The sequence below is a fragment of the Ceratotherium simum genome, chromosome 16 (assembly GCF_057802395.1).
Source record: "Ceratotherium simum simum isolate JZ-2026a chromosome 16, ASM5780239v1, whole genome shotgun sequence".
NCBI lineage: Eukaryota > Metazoa > Chordata > Mammalia > Perissodactyla > Rhinocerotidae > Ceratotherium > Ceratotherium simum.
Window position 1 is genome coordinate 62,478,823 of NC_141915.1, and position 15,172 is coordinate 62,493,994.

Genomic DNA, 15,172 nt, shown 5'->3' on the forward strand with positions numbered 1-15,172 from the left:
TCTCTAGCTGTTTGGGACAGTAAGTGGATTTATGCTATTTCACTGACTTATTTTCTTGTCGTTGTCCCTAGGGGAAGCTGTGGAACCGTCAGAGGGCGAGCCCAGCTCTGCCTGGGGGGTAGGAGAGTCGGGCAGGTGGTGTGGCACAAACGGCCCTCGACCCTGACAGGGTGGGCTGTGGTCAGGTGGACACCCAGGGGTCGGCCATGGTCAGGAGGAAGAGCAGGTGCTTGTTGTCCTTTGCCTCAGTCCTGCTTTGTGATCGTGTTAACCCTTTCAGAAGGTCCCGCCCTCAGGTAAGGCTCGCTGGGCTTCTGTCCTGAATCAGTAACTTCCTTCTCTCCTGTAACGGCATTTCTCTTGTGAGGAGGGTCTTTAGCTGTGGCTAACGTGCATTGAAATCATGGCAGTACCCACCTGCCTGGACTGTCTGCTTCACGTGTGGCGAGAGCTCTTGTGATCTTTCAGGGCACTGGTGAGGGCCGGCCCTGTGGCTTGGTGGTTACGTGCGCGCGCTGCAATGCTGGTGGCCCGGGTTCGGATCCCGGGTGCGCATCGAGGCACCACTTCTCCGTCCATCCTGAGGCCGAGTCCCACATGCAGCAACTAGAAGGATGTGCAGCTGTGACATGCAACTATCTACTGGGGCTTTGGGGGGAAAAAATAAAATAAATAAAATCTTCAGGGCACTGGTGAGGGAGCATCCATTCCCAGCCTCTTGACACATGAGCCTTGGGTGTCAGCCAAGGGGAGGACGTGTGGGAAGGTTTTCTGGACCAGCACGGCCATGTGGCTTTCCCATGGAAAGAGAGTGGGCTTCGTGGGTGCTCCCACTGTGCAGGTGTGTGTGTGCTTGAGGCATCTGGGGCAGAGTGGAACCAGGTGATGCATGGGCTGGGTGCCCACCCCCAGTAGCCCAGGATGGTGCTGAGAGTGCCACTCCATTGGGCATTGTGCACACAAGCCCCTGACCAGGGTCTCCCAGTGTCAAGTCGCTCACCCTCCAAGGGAAGGCCAGCACACAAGTCTGAGCTTCCCTCACCATGCAGAGTGGTGGGCGCTGCGGCTGCCAGACTGGTCACTGCGGTTCGCAGGCTGGCTAAGGGCCTTTGGGACAGTTTTCCAGAAATGTCCTGTGGGAACTAAAAACCAAAATGTCCGTGGAACCAGGTATTCTGTCCATCATTTCCCCTTGCCCCCTAGCAACTTCAATATTGGCTTTTTCTCTGAGTAAGTTGGACTGCATTTTTGAGGAAGATATGATGACTATTTGTACTGGTGGCCAAAATGGAAGTTCTGTGGTGATGGCCACACCTGCTCCCAGGAAACTGGTGCTTTCCCTGGCTCAGACTCTGGGCACGCGAACCTGTGGGTCTGAGTGTCTCTCCACATGTGGCCCTGTCATGTGATGAGTGGTTCAGAGGCATCCTGGGAGACTTGGGCAAGTGCATCCTGGGAGATGTCATCTTCGTGCGTCCCGGGAGACCTGACCAAGTACATCCTGGGAGATGTCATCTTAGTGCATCCTGGGAGATGTCATTCTAGTGCATTCTGGGAGACTTGACCAAGTGCATCCTGGGAGATATCATCCTAGTGCCTCTTGGAGACATACCTGGTGCATCCTGAGAGGCTTTGCCCCACACAGCCTGAGAGGCATGGCTCAATGCATCCTGGGACACATGCCTGGTACATCTTGGGAGACTTGGCCTCACACAATCTGGGAGATGCAGCCCAGTGCAGTGAATGCCTTAAGCAATGAGTTTGTTATTTAAATTAGCATAATTCATTACTTATCAAAAGACATAACTTCTCTGCTGGCCATATGATGATGTTTTATGGGCAGATTTTTTCTACTTCTGCAAAGATGCCTGGGTTCCTCCTGTCCCGTGGTGTATACTCTCCCAGCCCTGCAGTGGGGGCTGTGGCCTTCTGAGGGTTAAGTTGTTTCTCTCACCTGGAGGCTGCTTTGTCCTTAGGCGATTGGTGTTAGACAAATGACATGCTGTCTAGAGAGAAGGGTATTTAAATTACATTGCTGAGCTCCGGGTTGCCAAAAGGAAGCCCTCTGGGGAATCTTATATATTTGACATGCATTTACAGTGTGTAATTGGAACCATGAGAAAGGTTTTTGTTCAGAGCTATTGAAGAGTTTCCTTATTTTAAACCTGTTGAATCTGGAGAGTTGTTAGTTTTTGAATTTCTTTCTCCGATGATGGCTTTTTATAAAAGTCGTGGGCAAAGACTGTTTCTACTCCATATACCACCCCTCGCCCGCCAAAGTTTTGTGATTGCCCAAGTCCCCGCAAGGCCACCGAGGCTGGTCTGTCGCTTGTTTCCGGGTCTCTGGATGTCAGAGCTGGAAGCCCGGGGCATCCTTTTACACAGAAGAGGCTGGAGAAAACCTGAGAGGTCAGATGGCAGCTGTAGGCCCTGTCCAGGAGCAGCAGAAGCAGGCCCAACCCCATCCTTTCACCCCTAGGTCACACCTCTTACTACCACCTTGAGAAGAATCGGAGCTGACAGGCTCGTTTTCCAATTTTCTTGTTAAAGAAATCCATCATCTTGTTTTCTCTCCTTCCGAGCTGCTTTACTTTCTGCAGATCAAATTCTTTTGCAGTGGCCCTTGAGGAGAGCGTCCCCACTGTCGCTGTCAGTAACTGCCCCATTCCTCTCTTGGACCCTGTCCAGCAGTGAGGCTTTGGAGGTTTCTGCAGCCACTTCTTCACCTGCACTTGAATGTTGGACACTGATGTTTGTTGCAGGTGCTGTGGAGGGGTCATCAGAGGTTTCTGAGCAGGAGAATGACGGGATAAAGCCTTTGAAGACTCTCTGTGCCAAGGACTCGGGTAGAAGGTGGCCAGGTGGGCTCTGCCAGGCAGCTGCAGCCATGTGGCCACGTGGGTGGATGGGCTAGCAGTGGGGCCAAAGAGGCCCCGACGGGCTGGGGTCTCTACTGCTCTGACCTAGCTCTGCGGGAGGACACAGAGAAGTCCAGCACCTTCCTGTCGTCAGAGGGCCAGGCACCACCCAAGGACACAGCACACAGGTATTTGGGTGCCAGGACAAAAGTCAGGGTGTGTGGGGACCTTGCCACACAGAAGTCGTAGCCCACTCCCCACTGGTTGTCTGTCTCTCACACAGGGCTGAGCCCGAGTGCCAGCGTACATTCCCACAGCCCACACACAAACTGACCTTTTTTCCCCTTCTTGAGATGGAGAAGTGGGTCAGATGGACCTACGAGGCTGTTGGTTTTCCCAACAATAAATGCCAATCAAACTGTGAGAAGGTCTGTGTAGTGTTGAGGCAGATGTCTGTTAGTGGAATGAATACAAATCAGCAATTTGTGCCCTTTTTCTCATGACTAATTGACCTCACCAGCCAACAAAAATGACACTTCAGAAAACCATCTCATTTGATTTGGGAACAGACACCTGGGCTCCCCGACCTGGGCTCTGGGGGTGTAATGGGAGCGGCTCCCGCAGTGGCTTAGTGACCTAGGGGGGTAAGCAGGTTGGGGCTGGGGCTGTGTCCATACAGAGGTGGGCTTCTCCCTGGTGGCACCAAGCATTGCTAAGTGTAGTCGTTGGGTATGATGTCTAGACATCGAGTACTGACCGCTGTCATTCATGGTTGTCTGTTTTGAAATTGATTTTGTCCAGTGGACCGACAAATTGGGACTCAGCAGTTAGCATCCAGATTTCCCGCAGGGTATAGAATTGCTGAATGGTCTCACCCAGAACTGTCTGGGTGGCTGTGTTCAATCTGGTTTTAGGGAATCTGGCAGTGATACTGCATTTATGTGTTGCCTTCCTCCTGAAGGTGCCACAGCCTATTAGTTTTGACATCCATTGGGCCACGAATGGGCTCCCCTTTAGCACAGAAAGTGAATATGAACAACACTGGAAAACGAGGAGTAGTTCCAGATGAACTAGAATTTTTCCAGGTAAAACAACTGAAGATCGATTTTAAGCATTACAGATTTGGTTTAGTTCAAGTTGAGATAATTTAAAAATCACTAATGAGATTTAACTACTTTATCTATAGCAGCTATGGTAGTGCCCTCTTGTTTGCTCTGTGAGTCTTGATTGTAAGCATTGTTTTTAGAAGGTAAACACCAGACCTTTACAAGGAGTGAATGATATTCTTTCAGAAAATTGAGCTTAGCTTCTGGTGTGCTGACTGATGGAGGCAGACCTTTGTGGTTCCTGCTCAGCGAAGTTTGCCTGGCACTCCCAGGGCGTGACACCAGTGGAGAAGCCTCCGGGTTGCTTCGCAGGTGGGAGGGGTGGCATGCACCAGTTGTGCCCAAGAGAGATGTAAGGCCAGTGGAGAACTGGTATAGGGGCACTGGGGGGACTGGCAAGAGGGAGACATGGGAGCCAGCTCGTGTGGGCTGCTCTGCTCTGGAGTGAGTTGTTGGTAGACCAGAGGCTGAGTGGGTGGTGGTCCGACAGTGATGGAGGAGCTGGGCAGGGAGAAGCTGGTGTGGGGAATGATGGAGTCCTCAGCAGAGGTGTGGCCACTGTGGGTGGGACAGACCTTGACTGGATGTGGGGAAGCAAGGAGGGATGGCCCTGGGCTGACCACTGTGCCCTAAACCATGCCCCAGAGGATAGCGTGGCCTCTGGCTGAGGTGGGACATAGTGGGGAGACAGGCTCAGTTTCAGATGGTGTGGAATTTGAGGGGGCTTTGGCATATCCCTAATGGGGTGTCCTGCTCCTGCTGGGTTGAGGAAATGAGAACTTGGCACGAGAGTGGGCTCCCACGTTTGGGGTCCTCAGCATGCACAGATGTGGAGTGAGGCCAGCTCCAGGCTTGGGCGACCTTGGTGTCCATGGTGTGGGCACCCTGGAGTGCAGGCACCCTCGAGTCTCAACAAGTCCTGTGAGGAAACGTGTTTCTTGAATTCCTCACTCCTGGTTGAGATGGATGTAATTGATAACATGACGTCTTTGAGCTCTTTGTTTTGGAGTACATTTATTTCATGTAATTTTAAGTAAATATACGTGAACATTTTACAATCTTTTTTTTTTTTTCTTGTCTCTTGAAGAAGATTAACTCTGAGCTAACACCTGTGCCCATCTTTCTCTGCTTTATATGGGACACCGCCACAGCATGGCTTGAGGAGTGGAGTGTTTGTCCGTGCCTGGGATCCGAACCTGCGAACCCCAGGCCGCCCAGGCGGAGCACATGAACTTAACCGCTGTGCCACGGGGCCGGCCCCTTTACAGTCTTTTTAAAAATAATCACTATATGTGTATAAAATAAACTGTATAGGACCAAATTCATTTTTTGTCGCTATTTCTATAGAATCAAAAATCCTTAGATGCAAAAGGACAGAGGGGAAATTTGTGTATAATATTCATAGTCCTACAGTTGTTTTGATTTTTTGCCTAAGACTGTATCTAGGTACATTTTCCTGGAAGATAATTTCTGTGATGATAGTTGCATGTGCAAAAATGGGTGCTTCATTTTTCTTAAATCCATACCTGGAGTGTCTTTTCTCAGACTGTTTGCAGATCACAGTGTTAGTATTGTTAAATTGAAGAGAGGGTGTGAGGTGTGTGGATTAGGTGTGCGGAAGGATGAGTGTGCTCGAAGTATGCACCAGAATCTTGGGTCAGACCCAGCGTGTCCGTGCTGAGAGGGAGGGGCCCAGCCTGGCCAGAAAGGGCTGGTCTCCTCTTGTCCTGCCTTCGGGTCATGTGGTGCATTTTGTCATTCCGTTTATCTTACTACTGGCTTTTGGCTGCGTTCTTTGTCTTCTTTGTTCAGTGGTTGATCTCTGTTGTCGTCTTGTGCTAGCCACCCTCACACTCTTCCACAGCAGTTCACGTGGGTGTAAGAATCAGATGATGGTCATCTGCGGCAAGCACCTGCCCAGTGTGGGAGCTACCGCATCCCAGTTTTACCCTGGAAATCTCTGCTGTGTCAGTGACATGTGGCCTGAGGTGTGACACTGCCGGAACACTGGAGGCTTTGGCTGTGTGCGCTGATAGAAGGACGTGGCCTTACGCAGCTGACCGTCCTGAGGGGGCATGGGCTGTGTCCTCTGCCCTTCCACTGTCTGTCATGTGGCATCATGGGGTCAGATGTTGGTCCTCAGAAGCAGTTCTCCCCGGGGGCCACAGCACGTGGCAGCAGGGACTGCTCACTCTTTCTCCTCCAAGAACAGATACTTGTTTTCACTTTTGATACTTGTCTAAACACCAGCGTGAGCTGTTGAGCGTGCTTCATGGCAGCATTGTTGTCTGTTTTAGATCAGTAAATTGGGTCTTTCAGAAAATTCCATTTAGTGTGACTTTTAAAAAATTTATATTCTGTCTTTGGATTGCAGATTAAAAAGTTTTCTGGGGCAGGCCCGGTGGCGCAGCGGTTGGGTTCGTTCGCTCTGCTTCAGTGGCCCGGGGTTTGCAGGTTTGGATCCCAAGTGCGGACCTATGCACTGCTCATCAAGCCATGCTGAGGTGGCGTCCCACATGGAGGAACTAGAGGGACCTACAACTAGGATATTCAACTATGTACTGGGGCTGTGGGGAGAAAAAAGAGAAAAAGGAAGGCTGGCAACAGAAGTTAGCTCAGGGCCAATCTTCCTCAAAAAAACAAACAAAAAATTTTTCTTAAGCTTTTTTTCATCACATTTTCCTATTATAGTCATTTTAAGAGGCTTTTAAAAATTGTGGTTCATTTATAAAATTAATTCAATTCTCTCATACTTTTTAAACCCTATGCATGAATATATTTTATTTTGTTTTTAAGTAATTTACATGTCTCTAATAAGCAAACCCTTCCCAAGTACTTGAAATACACGAATCTAAGTTTAACAGATAAATAGGGTAAAGTTTTAGCTCCTTTAAACATTCCAATACTCTCACTATGTGTCTTAAAATTCTCTCATACCTTTGTATCATCAATCACATGTGCAATGTTAAATTACTCAATTAGACATTTTCAAATGGACCAGAAGGATAATCCATTATGTACTTCAAATTACCCCAAATATTACAGATATGTTAGATAATTAAACATACCTAGATTATTCCTAAAGTTAACACAGGAGTAACCATGGGCTTCACTTACTTTATCATCTTCGTTCTCAGTTCTAGAACTCCCCACGGTTACAGATGCCTCTACGCAGAGGGAGACACCTCCTCTCCTCCTGAGGTTGCTCCTCAGGTGGGGACTGCTTCTGGCCAGAATCAGGAGCTGATCTGTCTCTTAGGGTCTGTGAAATGAGCCTGCAGGGCTCGCGTCCTCTGGGCTCAGATGCTCTTTCCTCTCTGAAGTGTCCCCAGTGACGTTGCTCCTCCTCCTGCCCCGCTGAGCTGTGGCCTTCTCTTTGCTCGCTGCCTGGTGGCCTGCGATCTGTGAACCTCCTTGGACTCACCAGTGTCCTTTTGCTGGGCATTTCCCTGCCTCGGTGGGAACTTTCACTTCTTCATGTAATTTGGGGGCAACTTTTAAAAAAACGTTTTCACCTGATTTGAGTTGGTGGACTTCTGTCCTCCCAAATGTTTTTTTTTTTGTTTGTTTGTTTTTGGTGAGGAAGATCAGCCCTGAGCTAACATCCATGCCAATCCTCCTCTTTTTGCTGAGGAAGACCGGCTCTGAGCTAACATCTATGGCCAATCCTCCTCCTTTTTTTTTTTCCCCCCCAAAGCCCCAGCAGATAGTTGTATGTCATAGTTGCACATCCTTCTAGTTGCTGTATGTGGGACGCGGCCTCAGCATGGCCGGAGAAGCGGTGCGTCAGTGTGCGCCTGGGATCCGAACCCGGGCCGCTCGTAGCAGAGCTCGCGCACTTAACCGCTAAGCCACGGGGCCGGCCCCTTCCAAATGTTTTCTTTCTGACAAGGTCATAACTTTTACAGAATGTCTTTGGGTTGAAGTACGTATCCATTGTACCTGCCTCTGTTTGCTGCGAGGTGCAGACAGAGTTGTGTTAGGACAATCGAAGCTGTTGCTTTGAACTGCACGTGCTGCCTCCACAGTCCCATCCTCACGGTTTTTGTCTCCTGTGCCCAGTTGTCGCTGTGATCCTGAAGGCGCTGACCTACGAGGAGAAGCGGGGTGCCTGCAGTGTGGGTGCCAACGTCAGGGATGCTGCCTGCTACGTCTGCTGGGCCTTCGCACGTGCCTACGAGCCGCAGGAGCTGAAGCCCTTCGTGGCCGAGATTTCGAGGTAAAGCCTCTTAGGATCATGGCAGGATTGATCCACATCTGTTGTGGTCCCTGGATTGGGTCCTCCTGGTGGCAGTGTCTGTGAGAAGCAGCCAGCACGGGGCCTTTCCCATAAGTGATGTGCCAGAAATAGGTGCTCATGAGCTAATTATATAATTTTAAAGGATGATCTATAAAAAAGAAGCAGCTTAGGATTAGAGTCCTTTTTCGTGGGTAAGCAGTTCAAACCAGAAGTATTTAGGATGAATGTTCTGGAGGCTTTGGCTGGCCTATGGTTAGCAGATCCTTAAGATAAAGGTAATTGGCGTCTTGGAGGTTGAGGAAGAAACACAGGTGGCGGGCACGTGAATCCATCAGGTGAGTCTGTGTGTTCTACTGAGAGATAAATTCTGGAAATTCAGATGTCACAGCTTTCACCTTTGAAGGAGTTCCTCGGGAAGGCTCTGGAATGCTGGGAAATGAAGCCTTCACATTCTTGTTGAGGGACTAGATGTTGTACAGCCTCAGTCTTCTAACTGTTATGGACTTGGGTATCCACTTGTGACAACATTGACTAGCATGCTTTATCGTCAACACCTCTGAAATGAAAATCGACGCTCTTCAGAACAGCTTTGTGAGGTAGGAAAAAGTTTATCTTCTCTGGTTCCTGGAGAAAGAACTGAAACCAGCAGGCCCGGGACCCCACTGGAACCCCGTGCAGATTGCGGCAGGCCTGGGCGCCTGAGCACATGTCGGGGCTCCTTGGCTATCCGGTTTTCGATGTGTGTGCCCAGCTGAGCCCCTCAAAGGTGTCTGGGCACCCGTGCCGTCACACGTCATTTTTAGGATCTGATATTTTTTTGCTTGTGAAAAATGCAAAACAAATGTGTCCCCAGTGTAGTAAATTTTAAATTTTTGTACTGAATAAGTTCCTTTGACTTGAAGAAGGTCAGGTCTCTGTTTCTTGTTTATTAAGTAGTTAAAGGAAGGTGCTGAGCACGGTGGCCGCCTCTGCGTTAATCATGGCACGTAACACTTACCTGACGACTTTTACTAGGAAACGGATTTCAGAATCAGGCTCTGGTTGTGGAAGCACGTCCCACTGCTCTTGAGGAGATGCCACCCTGAGCTCTGTGCGAGATGCCTGAGGAGAGCGTGAGACCCGCCGGCCTTAAACCGGCCGCACGGCCCCACTCTGCCCTGGAAGCCCTCACTTCCTCCAGCCGGGGTGTGCTAGGTCCTCCACCCAGACATTCCTGAGCACCAGCAACAGCTGCCGGTTCTGCGTAGCCAGCAGCACGTGGTGAAAGAGCAGCCGAGGGTCTCCGGCTCCTGCAGCTTCTCCAGGATGGGCTTACCGGGGACTAGAGCGTCATTTTATTCTTCATGGTGTTTCATCTCACCAGGGATTTCTAGCGTCGGGAGAGGGACCTCAGGCCTGTTTACTGACCAGGACATGCAGCCTGGGCCTATATCTCTCAATCTTGACTTACATCAAAGCCAGCGCTACAGAGGATCCCGAGGATTCTGAGCCCTGTTCAAGGAGATAAAGTTCTTCCCAGGAAGTCGTAAAGATGCCTGACTCTTGCTGTCTTGTCCACGCTTGGGAGGGGAAGGGCGGAGTGAGAGAGCAGTGGTCTTGTGCAGATGTGGTCGTGGATAACAGCTGGCTTGAGGCCAGGAAGGCCCAGGGTGGCTGAGACCAGGCTGCCTGCGCCTCCTCCTTCACTCCTCCTCGTAGGCCCCTGGCTGCTCGTGTTTTTCAGGGAGCAGCTCGGGTAGAAACGGCGAGAGCGAGGGCCGGCCGGGCTGCCTGGGGAGACTCTGCCGGCTCCTAGGGCCCTGCCCGCAGGTGTGCGTTCCACTCTCCCATTGTTCTGTAGACACGAGCTGGCTGTGTTTGTTGTTTGACATGGCTTTAGGGATGGGACTTCCTCTGCTTTCTTGTCCAGCTCCTCAACTTTTTGAAAGTTGCTTCTGTAACTAGAGAATGAAGGCAAAAAAATGTATTTTTCTCGTTTATATCAGCAGTCCCAGGACAGTCCCAAAACTTCTTTAGATTGCTACGTCTCATTCAGTTTCCACAGAGATGCTGTGAGGTGGGTAGGTGCTGGGTTATTCCCCTTCCACTGATGACAAAGTGGGGGACAGAGCTCGGAGGTCACTTGCCCAGAGTCTTGCAGTTGATGGTGCCGATCGAGCCTGGTGCTGAGGCGGATGCCCGGGCCCAGATCTGCACCATGGCACGGTGCTGCATCTCTGACAACCTGCTATGAAGCAGACATGCGACTGTTTCAAGGGAATCTGGCTCCTTAAATGGTCATTCTCATTTCAAAGTGAAAATAGGCCTGACACAGTTCCTTTTCAGTTTCACATTTGTCTGAGAGCTATAGACTTGGTGGGAATCTGTGCTTCTCCTTCCTCTGGGGACCTCCGTGGTACAGCCTGATGGGAGGAGCAGGGCCACAGGCTGAAGGGTCGGCAGAGGTGACTGGAGTGGAGTAAGGCTTCGCTCACCTGGGGAGCAGGAGCCCCGCACATCCCGAGCCGGCTTGCAAGGGAGGGGCCATCAACTCACGCAGTTAGTTCTCTCCTTTGGGGAAAGCATCTTATCACACCAGAGGTGTGAGTGTCAGAGTCACAAGACCTTGCTGCCAACTTGGAGAGAGATGATACAGGCGAATGGTTCCAACCCCCAACATCCCCACTGGTGCATGTGGGCTGGAGAGAGGGGTTGTCACCCAGGCGCTGGGCTTCTGGAAGGGAGACTTGTTTAACCTCTGCTTCTGCAACTTCAGAACTTACCATAGCAACACCAACCTCCACAGTGACTTATAAAGTGAAACACCCATCTGTGAGTTGTTACACCATCTATGAGTTGAAACACCCATCTATGAGGAGTTGCTGATCAGCATGGAGCTGGCCTTAGCATCACGTGGGTGTGAAAGTCGATGGCACTTGATTCTCTGGACTCCAGGCGTGGGTGATCATGTGCCCCAGGGACCCTTCGACACACGCCTGCCGTCCAGGCTGCACCGTGACCTGACTGAGCTGCCCTTGGTGTCAGAGGTGTGCATCACAGCATGAAGTGGATTGAGTTTTCACGGAGGCTGGAGGCGCACTGCTCCACTATCTAGAAAGGGAAAGACAGGTTTGGGGCCCACTGAGCTGGCTCCGCCAGTGAGAGGGTCCTGCCCTGTGCTTTGCTTTCTGGGGGAGGGCACATGGGAGAGGGCTCTGACGAGGCCCATGACTGTGCTGTGCGGGTCTGTGCAGGCGGCCCGTGTCAGAGTGAAAGTGACTTTGCAGATCTGCTTGTAGTTGAGAGGGCAGGGCCGAGCCATCCTGTGGGGGTTCCATGTGGGGTCTTGTGGAGATCTACAGGGGACCCCCCCACCTGCTGGTGTGTCTGGTAAGTGCAGCTTCTGTCTGGACTGTGATGGGAGGTGAGGAGGTGGGTGTTCAGAACACTGACCTTTCTGAGCTGGGACTCATTTTAGGACGTTTATTGAGCCTGAGGGACCAGAGAACAGTTACTGTGTGGTGGTGGCCAGCGTCTGTCTGCAGAAGCTCATTGGGTTCTCCTTGGGTCCTTTGATCTTGGTGGAGGTTACATTCCCTTGACTTCCTGGGCATGCCCAAGGGTTGCTCATGAGTTTACTGCGAGTCACACCCCGAAACCACCAGCTGGCAGGGGAGCTCTGAGGCTCCTGCTTCAGAGCCTTTCTGATTTCTCCTAATTAACCCCAGAGTAAGTAGCCTCATGGAGTTTCTGCTTAAAAGGCCCCTCTTGTCCCCTCTCCCCGCGCCCATCCCAGGATCGGGTCAGCAAGTGCCTTTTGGAGCCGTGCTGGCAGGCTTCTCAGTCCAGTTTGGCAGGTTCTGAGGGAGCCTGTGCACCAGCCCTTCCTGGTCCATCCAGACTGCAGGCACAGGGGGCGGGGAGGGGGCTGGGAGGTGAGTCATGGGTGCCAGGTGAGCCTGGAGGACGCTGCCCCAGGAGTATCGGTTGGGGTGTGTCCTTCGAGATCTGCCTTCCTTGGTTTGTAATAAGTGACCACATTTTAATTGTCAGCTTTTAAGCCTGTTAATCCTGGCACATGATAAAATCTTGATATTTTTATACTTTCACAAACTCTTTAGTGGATCCTGCAAAGGTAGACAGTTGAGATCAAAATGTAATTGTGTAAATGAAATAGAAATGTCTGATGAAGGGAAGCAGGGCAGTACCAATAATGAGAAGGCACGACTGGGCTCAGCAAGGGTGCCCACACAGAGGGAGGGTCGGACTGTGGCCATTCGCCTCCTCATACAGCCCGTTAGGGGGTGAACTCAGGGCCAGCTCCTTCCTTTTCCTAAAGGAACTTGGAGGAACTGTTCTTCACCTTACCATCTGAATATGTACCGATCCTCTCTGTTTTATAAATATTGAAAAGGAAGTTTTTAGGTAAATTTAATCATATTTTGAATTAGTGTTGGTCGGTTTTGAAAACCTGTATTTCCTAATTGTACACAGACAGATTAAGGGCTAGAATAATTATTTTGTGTAACAGTAAATAGGGCTTCCTGAAGAACCAAGTGTAGGTTAGGAACAATGAAACACATAAAGTTCAAATGGTACGGAATGGTTGTGCATTATCTAGAAAATATCTTCTCACCAGTAATCAAAAGCTAATTTGCAAAAAGGAAAAAAAAATGAACCCGTGCTCTTGCCAGCTTGTGCGTTGGCCGTCACCTTCTACCGATTTCCTCACCTGAAACTCTTTTGTAAGCCGAGCTCCTGTTGACATCAGCCCTGCAGGGCCCCTCCTGCGCCGGGGGCAGCGCACACTCTCAGCCTGCAGAGCAAGCCCTGCGAGCAGAGCAGCGTGGGCAGCCTGGGGATTGGCTCCCAGATCTCCTCCTCGAGGGCAAGACTGTCCTGAAAAATCAGGAAATGGCCAGCATTGCTCAAAGCTACATCTTGTTCTCACTCAGCGTTTGTCAGTGGCAGACTTCCAGAGGGAAGGTACCCTGCTGTTTTTCAAGAAAAGTGGAGTGGCAGTTACTGACCAGAGTGTCCCTGTCTGTCCCCTGGTAAATCTCTCAGCCTCCATTTTAGCTCTGCTGTGACTTAAAGGTCTTTAAAAAGTTCTTATGTTTTATCATTGTGTTAACTGGTGTGAGGTTTGATTCTCATGATTTAGGGAAGGAAAATTCAGCCATAGGCAGGTCTTACATTTTACTCGAAAAACAATGTGATTTGCAGCTTTCAAACAATGTGAATGGATGGTAAATATTTAGTCTGATATTTAAAAAAATTTGGCTTTGAAATGACTGGATTAGTGTTATTTAAGGTAAAAACAGTATATTTTTCTTTTTATTGCTATAAAATATTATACCAATTAACAAAGATTGAGTTTGGGGGAAGACCTGCTCTTTGCTGAACCTGCTAAAAACCAGGAGCCTGGAGGTCGGGCAGGCCGGGGCAGGTCGAGGCACGCAGCTCCCCCGACTCGGACAGGAAAGAAAGTCCCTTTCTGTTTGACACAGACCATTTCTCTGTGTTGGGAAACCTGAAGTATGGCATAAACTCCTGAGTGAAAGCAAACGGGAGGACACCTGAGACGCGCCCCAGCCCAACAGACAGGCCTGCGTTGCCGTCTTCACAGCCCGACTGTGAAATGTGAGATGAAAATCTTGACTCACACTCAGCCTCGTCTTGCTGAGAAGAACTTCAGAGGCACAAGGGACATCGGAGGCCTGTGGCAGCTTTTGTATTATATTTCATCAATATTGTCATGCCTTGTTTTAATTGAAATACACTGGTATTTCTAGATAAGCAAGTTTTGTTCTGAAAGTGTGAAATTAGAGTAGTTTTTTTTTTATTTAGTCCAAATCAAACAGTATTAAAAACCTGTCACATTTGTAGGTATGTACACAGTTGCTTTGTTGAATTAAGAGTCTACATTTGTTAGGGCTGGCCCAACAAGTGGCTCAGCAGTTAAGTTTGTGCGTTCTGCTTTTGTGGCCCAGGGTTCGCGAGTTCGCATCCCGGTACGGACCTCACACTGCTCATCAAGCCATGCTGAGGTGGCGTCCCACATAGAGCAACTAGAAGGATGTACAACTATGACATAGAACTATCTACTGGGGCTTTGGGGAGAAAAAACGGAAAAAAGGAGGAAGATTGGCAACAGATGTTACCCCAGGGCCAATCTTGCTCAAAAAAGAGAATCTATACTTCTTAAAAGCTGTGTTTTGTGAGTGGCATTGTTATATTTGTCATACTACTTTCTGTGAGGTTTGGTAAATATGGATAAAGGAGTAAATATTTTAAGCCATTTACTTGTGAATACAAAAGCCCACCTGATTGAAGTGGGTGAGACCATCTGAGTGCCCTGTGGTCAGGTGTGCAGGCTACATCCGTGGCAGTCCTCTCAGAAGCTGCCCTGAGGGCGAGCTGCGCCTGTGTGTGTGGCCCGTGTGGGCAGCCTTGCCCGCGTCCATGCGAGCTGTGTGGGAGGTCTGCTTCCTGTGCCTGCATGGCAGTGTGGGCTTGCTGTAAAGAGGACAGCAGAGGTAGACCACTGCTTGCTATCCACATTTGTTTCTGCTCCATGTTACTCAGAAACAGAGCCCCTTCTGGGGCTCCCACATAGTGTCTTTAAGAATTATTGCTCTGTGGCCAGTAAACACAAGGACTGAGACACGTGCGCTGGCCCCACCGCAGCTGCCCCACCAGTTAGAGGCACTGGGCTTCCACAGACCTACCTGAGGCTGAACACAGAGGTGGGGTGCCGGGAGGTGAGTGTGAGCATGGTTTCACATGGTTGTCGCTGTGAGAGGAGCTCTGCAGTTGGGGGCGGCCGGAGCTCGGCCTGGGCCCCTCAGGTAACTAACAGGTAACTGTGTGGAGCTGCCCGGATGCAGGACAGCGTGTGAGAAAGAGCACGAAGCCCCTTCCGTGTGGCTGCCAGCTGTGGTTTCAGGGGAGTGGGCTGGAAGGAAGGGAAGTAATACACAGACACG

The 15,172-nt window shown here is 50.2% G+C and overlaps 1 protein-coding gene across 7 annotated transcripts in view; it reads left to right on the forward strand.

Moving 5' to 3' along the window:
- Positions 1-15,172, forward strand: part of TBCD (tubulin folding cofactor D) — a 202,786-nt gene that overhangs the window by 108,825 nt on the left and 78,789 nt on the right. For 6 of the 7 annotated variants that reach the window (XM_087441863.1, XM_087441861.1, XM_087441864.1 and 3 more), the window contains 2 exons: positions 2,763-2,861; positions 8,027-8,183. In XM_087441863.1, the coding sequence (XP_087297989.1) occupies positions 2,763-2,861; positions 8,027-8,183 (256 nt within the window). The remainder of the gene's footprint in view (positions 1-2,762; positions 2,862-8,026; positions 8,184-15,172) is intronic. The other variant, XM_087441862.1, reaches the window with a different exon arrangement.